Source organism: Gracilinanus agilis, chromosome 2, assembly GCF_016433145.1.
Source record: "Gracilinanus agilis isolate LMUSP501 chromosome 2, AgileGrace, whole genome shotgun sequence".
In the NCBI taxonomy this organism is placed as follows: domain Eukaryota; kingdom Metazoa; phylum Chordata; class Mammalia; order Didelphimorphia; family Didelphidae; genus Gracilinanus; species Gracilinanus agilis.
In genome coordinates, this window is record NC_058131.1 from 572433770 (window position 1) to 572450172 (window position 16403).

The window sequence follows — 16403 nt, forward strand, 5'->3', positions numbered from 1 at the left end:
TGGATTCAAAGGGAGAAAAGTAAGAGTCAATCTGACTTTCAGAAGTCAGACGGCTCCCATCTCCACGCTCCGGTGACAAATTCCAGGGGAAGCGCCCGCAGCAGACCTAAGCGCCCTTTGGAAAGCCCCATGGATCGATTTGCTCAAGCAGAAAATGGGAAGGCCTGGTGATATTTGGCTTGTGCATCTACACGGGCCACCTCGTGTTTAATATTTTGTGAAATTGCCTCCATCCATTCTGCCGGTGACAGCCACATTAACCCAACCCAAATCATCGCCGAGCATATTAAAGTTCAGCGGGTGTAATAACGCGGCCTCCCCAGATAGGCAGGAACAAATGTAAATTAAACAAGAAACATAACTAGGGCTTTGCAGCTCATTTTGTGATTTAATTGAGCAATGTATCTGGTTGTTAATGGCATTATTGGACACATTAGATTGATATGTTACAAAGGAAGGATGTTTAAGTAGAGAACTAATTCCTACTGTGATTATCCTTATGTTCCAGAGGCCCCGTTATTAGCATGCTTTGTGTAAAATTCATTAGCAGGAGCTGCTTGATCTCTAAATAAATAAGTTGTTTAAATTGTTAGCAGGAAAAAAGGCTAATTATGCAAATGGATTAGGTCGTCAATATTTCATTTCCAGATGCTTTTCTTCATGCTATACGGCACTTCATCATCCCTATAAATATAGCGAGATGTAAAGTGCCCTACGGAGGAGGCAAGAGTCTGCTAGATCGCTGGCCTCTCCTGCCGATGAGAAAGGGGCATGGCAGTACAGCAGCGGGATGGAAAGGGGGCCCACGTGGAAGCTGGGTTCAAATCCCACCTTCTAAACTTGTGAATTGCGTGATTGTGGACAAGCTAATGAGTTTCAGTCTCTTTCTCGGTAAAATGGCGATAATAGCGCCTGCCTCACAGACTTGACAAGAGGACAAGTGTTTGTCAAATGTCTTGTAAGTTGTAGAACTCCGTAGAGATATTATGGAGGAGGAGATCAGAGGCAGTGGCCGATTCTCCCCAAAGATCCTCTCCTGCAATGCACAAACCCTACAGGGGCAAAGCCAACAGGGTAGATACCAGCCTGGAAACCAAGTGATCTCTCAGGAGAACCATGCTGGGGGGCGACAGGTTTCTCCCAAGTATTTGAATCTGGCTTTGAAATTGGATGGATGCCACTGGGTGGCTCAGTGGACTGAGAGCCAAGACTGGAGATGGGAGATCCTGGGTTCAAGTCTGGCTTCAGACGCTTCCTCGCTGGGTGACCCTTCTCCCCGTTACCCAGCCCTCCCTGCTCTTCTGCCTTGGAACTGGTAGCAGTAGGTGGGGGTTAAAAATAAAGTTGGATGGAGGGGACGAAGCGTGGCCTGACATACAGAAACATGGCGGACGTGCCAAGCTGACATAACCCGGTTTGGTTGAGCTGCTCTCACGTTGGATCAGCAGCAGCCTGGAATGTCTGCTGTTTGTCTGCATGTCAGGCCAGGCTTTCTGTAAGCCCTGCTTCCCTAGGAGAGTCCCCGGGCGTCATTTCACTTCTTTAGGAAACGAGGGCTTGGACGGAGTCTCTGAGGTTCCCTCCGGGCTGGCCGCATCTGGGGAAGGGCAGGGGCGTGCGGGTTCAGCTGCTCTGTGTGCCGCCCGCAGGTGCCAAGAGGAGTGCCCCATCGGGACGTTCGGATTCCAGTGCTCGCAGCGCTGTGACTGCCACAACGGAGCCCAGTGTTCCCCGGCCAGCGGCGCCTGCGTGTGCGACCCCGGCTACAAGGGCCCGCGATGCCAGGAGCGGCTGTGCCCCGAGGGCCTGCACGGCCCCCAGTGCACCAACCCCTGTCCTTGCAACGCCACCAACACACTCAGGTGGGTGTTCCCAGACTCCGGCGAGGGGGGCTGGGGGGCCTCTAGGAAGCCAGGCCTGGGACAGGTCTAACAAGGTAGGCTGGAGGAAGGGACAGAAGCGGCAGAAGTCTGGGTGGTGGTGAACAAAGAAAGCCGAACGGGAAGATTCCTGGGCTTCAGGCATCCCGCCTGGGTCTGAGCCCCAGCTCTGACGCTGCTTAACATGAGCACCTTGGGCAATGCACTCCGTTTTCTTTTCTGTATAATGAAAAAGGCAGGACAGATGGTGTTCTCTCATTCTGTGACTGACGTTACATCTCAGGAGAGCAACGAGACTCCCAACACCCCAGATAGATTGCTGAGGAATGTCGTGGAGTTCCCTTCTACTCCAGCTCTTTAAAGTAGGAATAGGAGCCGCTGGCTGGGTGGCTCAGTGGAGAGATTCAGGCCTAGAAATGAAAGGTCTTGGGTTTGAATATAGCCTCAGACACTTCCTAGCTGTGGGACCCTGGGCAAGTCACTTCATCCCAATAACCTAGCCCTTACCAGCTCTTCTGCCTAGGAACCAATACTGAGTATCGATTCTAAGACAAAAGAGAAGAGTTTATGAAAGTAAAAGTAGAATGGTGTTCTTTTATTCCCCTTCACTTCCATGTATCCAGCCTGAGATACAAGCAGTCCTGTCTAAAGGCAATAGAATACAGTACAGCAGAAAATTCACTGGGTCCATAATGCTAACTGCCGATGTGACCTTGGACAAGTCACTTAACTTATTGTGACCTCCACTTCCTCCTCTGAGAAATGAAGGGGCTGGACTCAATGATCACTGAGGTCCCTTCCAGCTTTAGATCTACGACCTGTGTGCATGTTGACAATATTCAGGAAAATGCTGTCAGATGTGTCTTAGACTCTGAAACAGCACATAGAGTTTAGTGGTTTGCAAAATTTGAATGAACCTATAAGTTTAATTAAATTTGGGTCGTGTCTCCACTCCCACTGTCCTCTTTCATTTGCCTTGGGAACCTGAGACTTGATTTGTGATCTGTCCCTAAGGTCCTGGATGGAGAGGTTCTTTATCTTCAACTTTTAGAACTTGGCAGCATCTTACTGATCATCCAATTATCTAGTCTCTGCTTAAACATTTCCAGTGATGGGGAGCTCACTACCTCACAACATAGCCCGTTCATTCCCTTGCTAGTCAGGTCTGAGTGTTAAAATGGCCCTTATATTGAGTCAGAATCTGGCCCCTTGAAACTTTCATCCCCTAATTTTAGTTCTGCCCCCTGGCCAGGCTCTTGCCTTAATGACTTTAGTATCATCCCCTATGGCTAGCATAATGCATTATGTATATAGAGCAGGCGCACAATAAATAGTCAAATGAATGAATATATGAATGAACATAGAGGAATTCTACCCCCCTCCTCTACATGACAGCCCTTCTTTCCTGAAGGGACATCTCTCATGTCTCTTCTAAGCCTGTTCCTTTTTGAGGCTTAAATCTCCCTATTATCTTCAGCTATTCCTCAAAATTGCCTTTCAGATCCTTCACCCTTCTCTAGACACACTTCATTCTGTCAGTTTCCCTCTTAAAACGTGCTCATAACTGACACAGAAGTCCAGATGTGACCCACACAACAGCCTCCCTTGATCTGTACTCAGCCCTTAAGTCAGGGCAGCCTGAGGCCATGCTATTTGGGGCAGCCACATCAGACTTTGGCCCTTGTTGAGCCCACAGATGGTCCTACTGTCTTTGAAGATTTCCCTTTCGGATCTTAACATATTCAGGGTCTCGGGCACTGCTGCTCCAGAAGACCCATCAGACAATATTCCCACACAGACTCCCCTCCCTCCAGGCTGAGCGTACCCTGGTCCCTAGCTCTAAGTGGCTCAGAATTTATATAAATAGGAAGGTTGAAAAAGGGGTCAGGACAGAAATATGAATGACGGACATTACTCCCTATAATCAATCAATCAGAAAGCAAAAAGGAACTTTATTCTATGAGGGCCCCCAACATTGTTGTCATTGTTCAGTCATGTCCTATACTACATGACCCATGAACTATACTGTCCGTGGGGTTTTCTTGGCAGGGTTACTAGAATGATTTGCCATTTCCTTCTCCACTGGATTAAGGCAAACAGAAGTGAAATGACTTGCTCAGAGTCACACAGCTGCTAAGGGTCTAAGGCTGGATTTGAATTAGTTTTTCTAATTCCACGCCCAGTGTGCTACCTTCTGAGCCACCTAGTTACCTCCTGGGCAAACAAGGGTTAAGTGACTTGCCAAAGATCACATAGCTAGTAAGTGTCTGAGGCCAGATTTGAACTTAGAACCTTCCTGACTCCAGGACCAATGCTCTAAATCCACTAAACCACATCACTTCCCCAAGAATTCAATATGTACACATATAAATATATACATAAAATATAAACAAAAGTAAATAGAAGGTAATGGGGGAGGCACTAACACCTAGAGAGCTCAAGAAAGTCATGTTATAGGTAGAACTTTGTCACTCAGTCTCCACTGTCCGTGTTGTCCTGTCCACCCCTCTCAGAGGGGTTTTCTGTAGGGAGAATGAGGAGAGAAGCAGCAACGCATAACTTCCCTTCCAAGAGCTTTGAAGTTAGATTCCTCCTTCTCACAGACTCAGGGACTATTGGAACTGCCTTCTGGCCATCTCTCCTTCCTCTTCTCTTTTTACTTATTTAACTTATTCATTCCACACAAAAAGTGGATCAAGCTCCTACAATGTGCAGGATTTTGTGCTCTCTCTCTCTCTCTCTCTCTCTCTCTCTCTCTCTCTCTCTCTCTCTCTCTCTGTCTGTCTGTCTCTGTCTCTGTCTCTCCCCCCCCCCTTCACTGACACCAGGGAGCTATCTCTTGATAATAAATGGAGCATCTGACCAATGATAAATATCTTTCTCAACCAGTGTTTTCTTGGGACTGTGGCAGAAAGGAATGACAGCAGTAGAGGCAAGAATAACTATGGGCCCACCTCCTTCCTTCCTTCTCCTAATTCTCCTCACCACCACTACCCTTCCCACCCCTCAGACTTTACCAGATGTATCTAGCTGCTGTCACTTCTGAGACAGGAGGAAGAGGAATGACAGGCTATAACTGGCCCCAGGAGCTGTCCACACTCTGGGGTTCTGACTTTGCTGATGATTTGTGAAGACAGCAGAGATGCTGGATGCCCTCCGTGGCCCCCCAAGCAGTGCTCTCTCCTCCTTCTCCTACACAACATTGGTTTTCTTTGATTTTCATTATTTGATTGCCCTCAAATCAACATAAAGCCATTGATGACCTTCAAGGGGCTTTGAAAGTAATAGCTACTCCGTCAATATTTGTTGATTTGATTTGATTTTTACTAATACTCTTCTGGAGCCCTCTGAGAGGCCAAGGAGTCTCTGATTGCAGGAACTGAGTAGGGTTGAAGAAAATTGAGGCAAAGATCACAGAGTGATCATGCAGGGCAGTCTGATGAATTCCAGAATGCCTGACCTCCAGAACCTCTGCTGAGTCGACCTGTTAGTTCAATCAGTCATTCAACAAACATTTACTGAGCTCTTACTCCATGCAAAGGCAGTATGCTATGTACAATGGGGGTTACATAAATGACCAAAAAGACATGGTCCTTAGGGACCTTAGAGTCTATAGGGGGAGGCAAGGCATATATACAAATCATGCAAAGAAGCATTTTTTGTTAAATTACTAATGCAAGGAGTCCTCAAATCCTCAAGGGATCCATGGATAGATTTCAGGGCTTTCATGAACTTGGATGGGAAAAATTTACATATTTACTTCAATGTAATCAGTTTCTCTGGTGATCCTCTGTATTTTATTTTATCCATTTAAAACGTTATTCTGAGGAAGGATTCATAGGCTTTTCCAGATTGCCAGAAAACTATCCATGCATGACACACATAAAAAGTTCAAGACCCTTTGTTCTAGTGAGTAATCCAGGCAGTAAGTGTTACAGGTCAGAGAAAAAGGAGATGATTTGTTGGCTGGAGTGATCAAGAAAGACTTTGTGGAGGAGTAGGCTTTGGATCTAGATCTTGTAGGAGAGAAGTAGGATTCCAATAAACAGAGAGAATAAGGGAACATTATTCTGAGCTCTATACTTCCCACTGTGATTGACTGGGTATTTGGGGGGCATTTGGCTATCTTCCTGAGGAAAGGGACACCATTAGCACTCTCTACCCTCAATAGGGCTTGTAGGGGGGGAAATCTGTGGCTCACTGAAGAATGAAAAGAAAAATTACTCCTGTGTGCATAGAATATGCTCTCTCTACTGTAAATATCCTAACCAAGCCCCCAAATTAAATAGCTATTGTTATCTCTTTCATTCTTATACAACCTTGCCCTGCTGTATAATTGATCATTTCTATAAAGGAGTCCTCGATGCATTATTTATCTCGATGGACTCCTTCCTCTCTTACCCACCACAGCCCCTTGCTAATCTCAACCCATCTAATATTGATGACTATATTTATTTGACTTAATATCTTTAACACATGCTGAGTTTCAGGACCAAGTGGCATATCAACATCCTTTTCTGAAAGGGCAGGAAGCCCCTAGAGATTCTGAGGGGCCACCTAGCTTGGGTAGCTGCCAGTGTCTACATTAATAACTCCTTCAAACCTTGTGCTTCACAATAGACCAGTGATGGGTAAACTACGGCTCACGGGCCAGATGCAGTCCCCAGAAATGTTCTATCCCTCCGACCGACATTATTCCTAATCTGATGAATAAGAGTAGGATACAATACAGTGAAACTTCGAAGAGTTGCCTTAGAAACAGACTGACAGATGAGCATTTCTTTTTCTTTGACCCCCTCTTTAAAAAGTTTGCCCATCACTGCAATAAACCATTCCCCATTTCTGCAAGTTTATCATGCCCACTCTCTGCCTCCTGTCAAGTGTGCCCCTTAACGGGACGTGGTCCGCTCTATTTTCAGAGTTTCTTTTCCTTCCTTTGGGTGCCTATTTCCAAGTTTTAATCTTCCCCAATAGTCAGACAGTTCTCCATAACTTGATGAAACTGTTTTGCTATTCTCATTATCTCCTTTTCTCTGTTCCCATTAGAGCCAGAGAACAGCTCAGAATATCTCTATGTGCGATGAGCTTTTATGGGCAGGGTCAAAACCCTTCTTGGGTGTTTGCACTCCTACAGAGCCTTCTTCTTCAACTCAAGGTGGAGGGAAGAAAGAGATGTCAATAGATGCCAGTCTGAACATACTGGTAGGCAGGGTCCCTTTTGAGGTCCTCATCAACCCATTGTTCCTTCTTTGGTGTCTTTGGCCAGTACATCTAAATGGAAAGGCTTTAAATGAATAGTATCTTATTTGTTAAAGTTATGACAACATCCTTTCCAAGTTTCTCCCTTCTCTGGGCTATATTGTTTCTACCTGTGCAATGAATTAGTCATCTTCTGTTAGGCACCGAAGGAAGAAAGGGACATCGTTCCCTTGAGAAGTAGGGGACTGCTGCTTAACTCAAGAGATGAAGGCAGTTTAGAAGATACAGATAACATAAATCTCTCTTTTGTTCCATCATGAGTCTTGGTTCCCTAGAAGAGAATTCATATGTCTTAAGAGGGACCTGAGTAGCTTGTTATTTGAGGATCAGCTGAAAGAACTTCAGCTATTTAGTGGGGTGAGGTGTTATGCTCATGCTGCTTAGCCCCAGAGGGCAAAAACAGGCAGATGGCATAGAAAGGCAGATTTTGACTTAATACAAGGAAAAATTTCCAAACAACCAGAGCTATCCAAAAGGGGAATGGACTTTCTTTAAAGATAGTGGGTTCCCCCTTTTTGGGAGGCTTCAAATAGAGATTGTTTGGCCACATATGAGAGATAGTGTAGACTTTTCTGTTCCAGTGGATTGGGGATTAAATGGTCACTGAGATTCCTTCCAACTCTGAGATTCTGTTGTTGCACAGAAAGGGACAGAAACATCCCTACTCTAATAGCTCTGGTTTCCCTTTCCCAAAGAGAACTCTGATGCCACTCAGTTCTCTGAAAGAACTTGGCTTATGATAACCCACCTCAAGAAGAGAGAAATCATCAACAAAATTCCATAATATTTCATGTCCTTTATAAACTTACTATGCTTTATGCAAAGAAGCCATCCTCCTTAATAAAGAAAAACAACCTTTAGGGAGAGCAAGATTTGCCTTCTGACTGTGCCCCCTGCAATTGAATTGTCATGGAAGAATTCCAGCAGCCCAGATCGTATATTACCTTTGAAAGATTGGATTAAACCAACAGATGCAGCATTGATAAAAATCTCATAGCATGTGCAATTGAGGAGACTGCACAAAAATCTACCCTTAAAATATTCCTGTAATGTTTAGCTTTCACTTTCTATTAGTCTGTGATTAATCGATGTCTGGGGAAAATGGAAAAAGAGGAGGCAAAAAAGGAACTAAACATCAGTGATTGTGAGTGTTGCTTGAGATTCCCAGGCAGAGACCTGGGCTTGTGACCCAAGGGAATCTCTCATGCTATCTGCCAGCCAGGATTTGTCAATCAGTCAGTAGAAATCCTCATTGCTGGGTATCAAGCCCCAGTTCTGACAGTCATCATCCTGAGGAGTCAGTTCTTTTATCTGTGCCTGGCAGAGATTGTTGAACAGTTAATAATCATTTATTAAGCATCTTCTATGCACCAGGCATCAGGCTAAGACCTAGCAATACAAAGAGGTAAAAGATAGTCCCTGCCCCCCAAGGAGCTCACTCTAATGGGGGAGACAGCAAGCAAATAAGTATGTACAAACAAGCTATATACAGAAAAAATAGGAAATAATTAAGAGAGGGAAGGCACCAGAATTGGGAGAGGTTGGGAAAGGCTTCATATAGAAGATGGAATTTTATCTATTATACTGAAGGAAGCCACCAAAACCTCCATTTGTAACATTGCTTCTTACAGAAGAAAATGCCAGTTGATTATGGATAAGGAAAAATTTATGACCAAACAAGACATAGAGAACATTAGGAAAAATGAAATAGGTAATTTTGATTACATTAAATTAGAAAGGTTTTATACAAGTAAAATCTGTGCAATCAAGCTACAAAGAGAAACAACACATTTGGAAAAAGAAATTTATAACAAGTGTCTCTGACAAAAGTCTTCTTTCTGAAATATATAGAGAATTTATAAGACTACAAAGCATTCCCTAATTGGTAAATGGTCAAAGGATATGATTAGGCAGTATACAGAGTAAGAAATTAAAAGCATCATATGAAAAAAATGCTCCATATCCCTGTTGATTAAAGAAATTCAAACAACTGTGAGATATCACCTCACAGCTACCAGATTGGCTAACATGACTAAAAAGGAAAATGATAAATATTGGAGGGGATATGGGAAAATTTGGGCACTAATACACTGTTGGTGGAACTGTGAACTGATGCAACCATTCTGGAGAGCAAAATGGAACTAGGCTTAAAGGACCACAAAACTATGCATGTCTTCTGACCCAGAAATACCACTTACTGTGTCTATATCCCAAAGAAACCAGGGAAAAGGACCAGATATTTTTAGCAGTTCTTTTTGTAGTGGCAAAGAATTGGAATCTGAGAGGGTATCCATTATTTGGGGAATGGATGAACAAGATGGTAAATGATTATAATGGAATACTATTGCTCTATAAGGAACAATGAATAGGATGAGTTAAAAAAAAAAACCTGGAAAGACTTATATGAACTGATGCAAAGTAAAGTGAGCAGAATCAGGAGAACAGTGTATTCAACAACAGAAATATTATACAATGATCAACTAGGAAGGATTAAACAATTATCAGCAAAGCAAGTCTCCAAGATAACCACAAAGGACTCATGATGAGAAGGTTATCCACAGCCAAAGAAGGAATTGTTGGAATCTGAGTATAAATCAAAGCATGCTATCTTCCATTATATTTCCTTTGTGAGATTTCTATTGCATGTGTCTCATGTGTTTTCTCTCATGACATGAACAATACAGAAATAGGTATTACATGAAAGTGCAGGTATAACCTACAGCAAACTATTCAGTGCTTGGAGGAGGAGAAGTTGGGGAGAGAGAAAATATGAATTTTAAAATGTCAAAAAATGATCAAAAAAGTGTTTCTCTACATGTAACTGGGGATAAAGGGGGGGGGGGGGGAGAAAATGCTGGTTGAAACTATCTTACTCAGGTATCCTAATTGGAGATTCCCAAATGTTCATTCATGCAATTGTTGGATTAATTGAACTACCAGAGGACCTCTAGGCAGAATGGCTTCTTCCCTAGCCCAGACAGAGGAGAAATGGGTTTAGTCTCTCATTCAAAAAAAGAACCAAGAGAACTACTACTATTCATGGACTATTCTAGTGCCTCTTGTCCTTCCCCACTATTAGTAGTCCAAGGAGAGGAAGGATAGAAGAAGGATCCATTATTTAAGCCTGTAAAAGAAATGGGAAGAGGCAAAGACTAGGTTCAGTGAACTGAGATTTGTCTCTATTCAAGTCTTGTTACCTTTTGAAGAAGGCACTCAGCTTCAGCTGACTATGATAATACCTGAAAGGACTTGTCTAGATAGCAGAGTTGAAAGAACCTAGACTTTTCCCCACCATCACTATTCTTTCTCCCACCTACCCCCACAATTCACTCCATTCCAAAGTCAGTGTCCAAGCAGAAACATATATACCCAGCTCCACATTGATATGAATCTCCCCTATTCTTTTCAAGAGATCCACCACTTCACCTATTGATAGCAAATTCTATCACCTTATGTATCACCCAATTCCTCATGATTCATTGAAAACTCATTTCTTCTTTTGTCTTACTTGAGAAGAAATAGAGAACAGTAAAATCAAATGTTGTCGGAGGCAAATAGAAACAAGGGCCACTAAACCATATATAAAGATCACTGTAGGCCACATATTGACTTAGAAAACCACAAATGAATATTATCTATGTTGCATTGTATTTTTATTTATTTTGTTAAATATTTCCCAATTATATTTTAATTTCTTCCAGGGCATTCAGGAGTATTGTAGCCACTATACTCCCAGAAGGCCATGTGTTTGTTACCTCTGCAGTAGTAAGCTTCCCACCAGATGATATTTCTAGACCCATGATTCTATCTCTGAGAACCATCTGGGGGACAGAGATCTTGTCTAAGAGCCTAAGATATAGTTCCTTTCCCAATGCTCTTTAGCACCCATTATAAGCCAAGGCACACCCCCTGTAGTGGATAGCCATACCCCATTACATTTTGAACAGAAACTCTAAGCCTCTGTTTTTAGCTTCCCTGATCACTTGGGGGCACTGTGGTATAGCAGAAAAAAACATTAATCTCGAGGCCAGAAGAACCAGGTTCAAGTTTTGGTTCTAGTAGACATCAGGCAAGGTGTGCCTTCAGGAAACATTGACTGAGCCCCTACTTTGCTCAAGCTACAGTGCTAGTCCCTACCTTCAATCTTATTGGGATTATGAGACACCTACAAAAAGATGGAACCCAAATGCCATAAAAAAAAGGCAATGGTTATGGATTTATTTTATTTGACTCTTGCTTATGCAATAGACAAATTTGGTCTTTTTCTTTTTTTTTTTTCATAGTAGATGGGGCATTTGAGAAAGCGAAACAAACTTAATCCTTGAAAAAAATTATTTTTTTCTTTAAGGTTATGGTAGTTCTAAAGAGGGTGAAATTAATTCCACTTGGACTAAGGAAGGTGAGAAGGAATCAAAGAACTATCAATAAAAGAGTTGGAATTTGAGTTGGACCTCAAGGGAAAAGTAGAATTTCGGAAGCTAGAGATTCAGGAGAAGGGCATTCCACGGCAGAAGGAAAGACATGGACAAAACCTCAGAGGCAGGAAAGGATGGAATGTGTTTAATTAATGGCAAATGATACAGTAAAGCTGGATAGCAAAATGTGTGTCAAGGTGTTGGGAGCTAAGACTGGAATGGTGGATACTGCCTTGCTCTGGGCAGAGTCCAACATCAGCATGAATTTGCCATCTGATAATTAGCCATCATGTTCCCCTTCTCCTGTGAGAGGCCCTGGGTAAGAGTTGTCCCTTCTTTATCCCTGACCAGCATCATCTCTCTCCCTCTCTTTTTCAGCTGCCATCCTGTGTCAGGAGCTTGCACATGCCATGCAGGTTGGGCCAGCCCACACTGTAATGAGTCCTGCCCTGCTGGCTCCTATGGAGAGGGATGTCGGCTACAGTGTGCCTGCCAGAATGGGGCGGATTGTCACAGCATCACAGGGAGCTGTACCTGTGCCCCTGGCTTCATGGTAAGAGGACCCCAGGAGAAGGCCATGGCCTTTGAGTTCCCCTTCTGAGCATTAGGATCTGGAGAAGAGGGAGAAAGGCGCCTTGATTCCTTGCTCCAATAAGTATAGAATTGGGTAATGGGCACCCTTGAAGCTCAAGGTAATTGGTGGCAGAGAATACAAGAATTGAGAACAAACGTCCAGAAGGGGCATCCAAGAGGTCAGTCCCAGCCATGGAGTCCCCATGGCAGACAATATTTCTGATAGGTAAGAAGGTAGGGGTGGCCAAGGCTTGTCGTCGTGATGCTTTCTGGGAGCACTGACTAAGGGTTGTCATCTTGGGAATGAAGTGGGAGACAAAGGGTGAGCCGTGACATTAAGGGGTCCATGTGGGCAGGGAGCTCATTCATCCTGCCATCTTTGCTGGATGGTCTTGAGTAAGTGGCATGATCTTTGCCGCCTTAATACCCTCCACCTCTATTTTGTGAAGAGTGTCAACAGAAGGAGGCCAGCCTGGTGGCAGAATTCTTAGTAATCAGGCCACCTCAAATGAACAAGAACACTGTGGTCATGTGAAATCGAGTGGGTGTACAAGAAGATGGCCCTCAAAGGGGATGTATGGTACGGTGGAGAGCCTTGAACCTGAGTCAGGAGTCCCAGCCCGTACCAGCTGTTCTGCCACCATATAGCCATGTGGCCTTCAGCAAATGACTCTGCCTGTCTGGTGCCCATTTTCCTAATCTGTAAAATGAGGACTGTTGGATGACATGATCTCTAAGGCTCATTTCTGCTCTAATTTTATGTGCATCTTGAGGAAAAGAAGTCATGGTGTATGCATCCTTGTTTGCGGGATGGAGATTACAGGGAGACTCGAGTGTATTGCCTTGGTAACGGTGAGGGAGTTTTACAAAATGATTTTATATATATACTGTCTTTGAGGCATTTTTAGCACCAGCCAGTGGAGTCACTTCAGGCATCAGCCAAGGGAGTCATGGGGGGAAGAGAAGGAACAATAGGAGGAGGTAAAGCAGCAAAGTTCCGTGCTCACGATCAATCCAGACTTTAATGACAAAGCCGCCTCTAGTTCCCAGTTTCCCAGAAATGGAGACGCTCCAGGGACAGGTGAGAGACTCCAAGGAAATAGGCCCCATTAGGATCCGAGGTGAAGAAAGCTAGGAGCGGAGGGACTTTTCTCTCCTCACCTCAGACTTCAGGGAACTTTTCTGTTCCATCTGAGTCATCTCACTGTCGAGATTGCCAGAGGATCTGGTCTAAGACAGATTGCAGGCTCAGCTACCCTGATGAAACCTGGCCGCCTCCTATCCATCTCCTTCCTCCCTGCCCCATTCAGCCTCATTATACCTGAACGGGCTCGTCTGGAGTCCTCAGCTGGCGGTGTCTAACCTAACAGATCGGGGTGATTATGGGACAATGGATTGTCCTCACCGGGTGTCCCTCAGCCCGTTGGCAGCTAAGCTCCCATATGGGAGAGGGACTAGATGAGGCTGCGGCTGAAAGAGATTTCAGCTGCTAGTCAGGGAGTTTCCAGTCTGCTCTGACATTTGGTCAGCTCTGGCCAGGGAGGAGCCCGGGCAGTCAATGGAGTGGCCTCAGGTGAGACCATCAGAGCTCACATAGAATAATAACCCATCATCTGTGGCGGCTGACAGGATGGTCTAGGGGGAAAGATCATCGGACTGGAAATCAGGTCACCCGAGTTCTCATCCCAGCCCTGCCACGAATCGGCTCTGTGACTTTGGGACAAGTCCTCTAGGCTTTTGTTTCTTCGGATGGAGTAGGATAATGATACTTATCTTCGGTCAGCTAGGTGGCACAGCGGATAGAGTACCGGACACGGAGTCAGGAAGACTCATCTTCCTGAGTTCAAATGTGGCCGCAGACATTTTCTATCTGTGTGGCCCTGGGCAAGTCACTGAACCCCATTTGCCTCAGTTCTTCATCTGTAAAATGAGCTGGAGAAGGAAATTGAAAAACACTCCAATATCTCTGCCAAGAAAATCCCAAATGGGATCACAAAGAGTCACACATGACTGAAATGACTGAACAACAACAAGAACTTGTCTTACCCCCTGCACAGAGTCACAACCATCAGTAGATAGTGATGTGTTTCCATTATCACTGGCTTTTTGCTTCGTGTCTGTCATTTCCCCTTAAACTCCATATACCGACACCCATTTGAGCCCAACTTTGAAATAAAGACATTTAATCTAAGCTGATACTGATGGCCCCATCACTGTGGCTGACGGAGTATAGCATATTCCACATACCTAGTCCCCCACCTCTCTACTGAGAAGGGGAAGCTGTGCCTCATTGTCTGTTGAATTAGTAAGTCTATTCCACGTGTAACTGTGAGAACTTTGAAAAGTTTAGAGCACTGAGTATACACAATGAGTAACTAGCCCACAAAACAAGGCTAGATGCTGAGAGAGAGCGCGCTCAGAAAGGGTGCAAATTGACATTCCCACACACAAACCCACAAAGGGAAGGGAGCAGGGCAGGACGCCAACGTCAGACTCGTATTCCTTATGCAGAAATCTGTTCTTGTCAAGCCTCTGCTGAAAACCTTTCATGGTTCCTTATTCCCCCATGAGAAAAGCTCCCACTCTGCTCTAACATTTGAGGCCAACCTTTCCAGTTTCATCTCTTAAAATTCTCCTTCAGGAACTCTACGTTCCCGTCACAAACTGGACTGTTTGCTATCCCCCGTGTACATGTTGACTTTCATAATTCTATACCTCCTCCCTCCCTCCCTCCTGTCTGTCTTATAAAACCCAACTCAAATACCACCTTTTCCAGGGAGCCTTCCCTGAGCCTTTCAATCTGTGATGATCTCCCTGTCATTTGAGACCTCACACAACTCTCTGGCATTCCTTTTATTAATTTCGAGAATACAGTAAGGCTCATTTTAATTTTTTTATTTATTTTTAAATTTTAAGTATTTTTCCATAGTTACATGATTCATGTTCTTTCCCTCTTCCTTCCCAGAGCTGACAAGCTATTCCACTGGGTTATACATTTTTTTAAGGCAGCTAGGTGGCACAGTGGATAGAGTGCTGGGCCAGGAGTCAGGAAGATTCCTAAGTTCAAATCTGACCTCAGACATTTACTCTCTATGTGATCCTGGACAAGTCACTTCACCCTGTTTGCCTCAGTTTCCTCCTCTGTAAAATAAACTGGTTGAGGAAATGGTAACCACACTCAACTTGGCAGTATCTCTGCCAAGAAAACCCCAAATGGGGTCATGAAGAATTAGAAACAACTGAGAAATGACTGAACAACAATGCTAACTTTATATGTGTCATATAAAATTCCCATCTCACTAGACTGTAACCGCCCAGAGGACAAACTTCTATTTCCCCCTGTGTCTAGTCCAGTGCTCTGAATGTATTAGATGTTTAAAAGTACATATAGAATAACTGCCATGTGAGAGAGGCTGGGAGTACAGCAGATGGTAGCCCTGAACTTTGAGGAGATGAGTCCTGGGTTCCAGATGCAGTTCCGCCACTGATTTGTTGTTTGACCTTGAGCAAGTCCTTGCCTTTCTTTTGGTTTCAGTTTGCTCACTTGAAACATGAATGGGAGATGGTTCAGTCTGACTTCAGGAGAATTATATGGATCAGATTAGATAAATACAAACTAATGTGCTACCTGGTTTGACAGCTGGGTGGTAAAGTGGACTTGGAGTAAAGAAGACTTGAATTCAAATGTGAACTTGTTTAACTGTGTGATCTTGTGCAAGTCATTCAACTTTTCTTAGAATGTTTCCTTATTTTTAAAATGAAAGGGTTAGCCTCAGTGGCCTCTAAGACACTTCACACTAAAACACTCTAAAACACTGAGTTTTAAGGCTCAGTGGACAGAGTGTTGGACTCCAGGAGTCTAGGAGGACCTGGGTTTAAATCTAGACTCAAACATTTACTAGCTGTGGGACCCTGGGCAAGTCACTTAGCTTAAATTAGTGCCTTAGTTTCCTCAACTGCAAAATAGAAATAATAGTATCTACTTCCCAGGGTTTCTGTGAGGATCAAATGAGATAATATTTGTAAGTGCTTAGCACAGTGCCTGGCACATAGGAAATGCTTAATAAATTCTTCCTTCTTCTTTCCTTCCTCTCTTTCTTTCTTTTCTTCTTTCCTTCTCTCCCTTCCTCTCTCCCTCTCTCCTTCCCTTCTTCCTTCATTTCTTTATTGCCTCCTCTCTTCTCCCTCTCTTTTTGATTCCTCCATCTTTCTCCCTTTTTCTCTCCCTCTCTCCTCATCCTTCTCTCTCTCTCTCTCTCTCTCTCTCTCTCTCTCT

The 16403-nt window shown here is 44.0% G+C and overlaps 1 protein-coding gene across 2 annotated transcripts in view; it reads left to right on the top strand.

The window, feature by feature from the left end:
• Positions 1-16403, top strand: part of MEGF11 (multiple EGF like domains 11) — a 317433-nt gene that overhangs the window by 236406 nt on the left and 64624 nt on the right. For both annotated transcript variants that reach the window (XM_044662411.1, XM_044662412.1), the window contains exons 6-7: positions 1650-1862; positions 11933-12107. In XM_044662411.1, coding sequence (XP_044518346.1) covers positions 1650-1862; positions 11933-12107 — 388 coding nt within the window. The remainder of the gene's footprint in view (positions 1-1649; positions 1863-11932; positions 12108-16403) is intronic.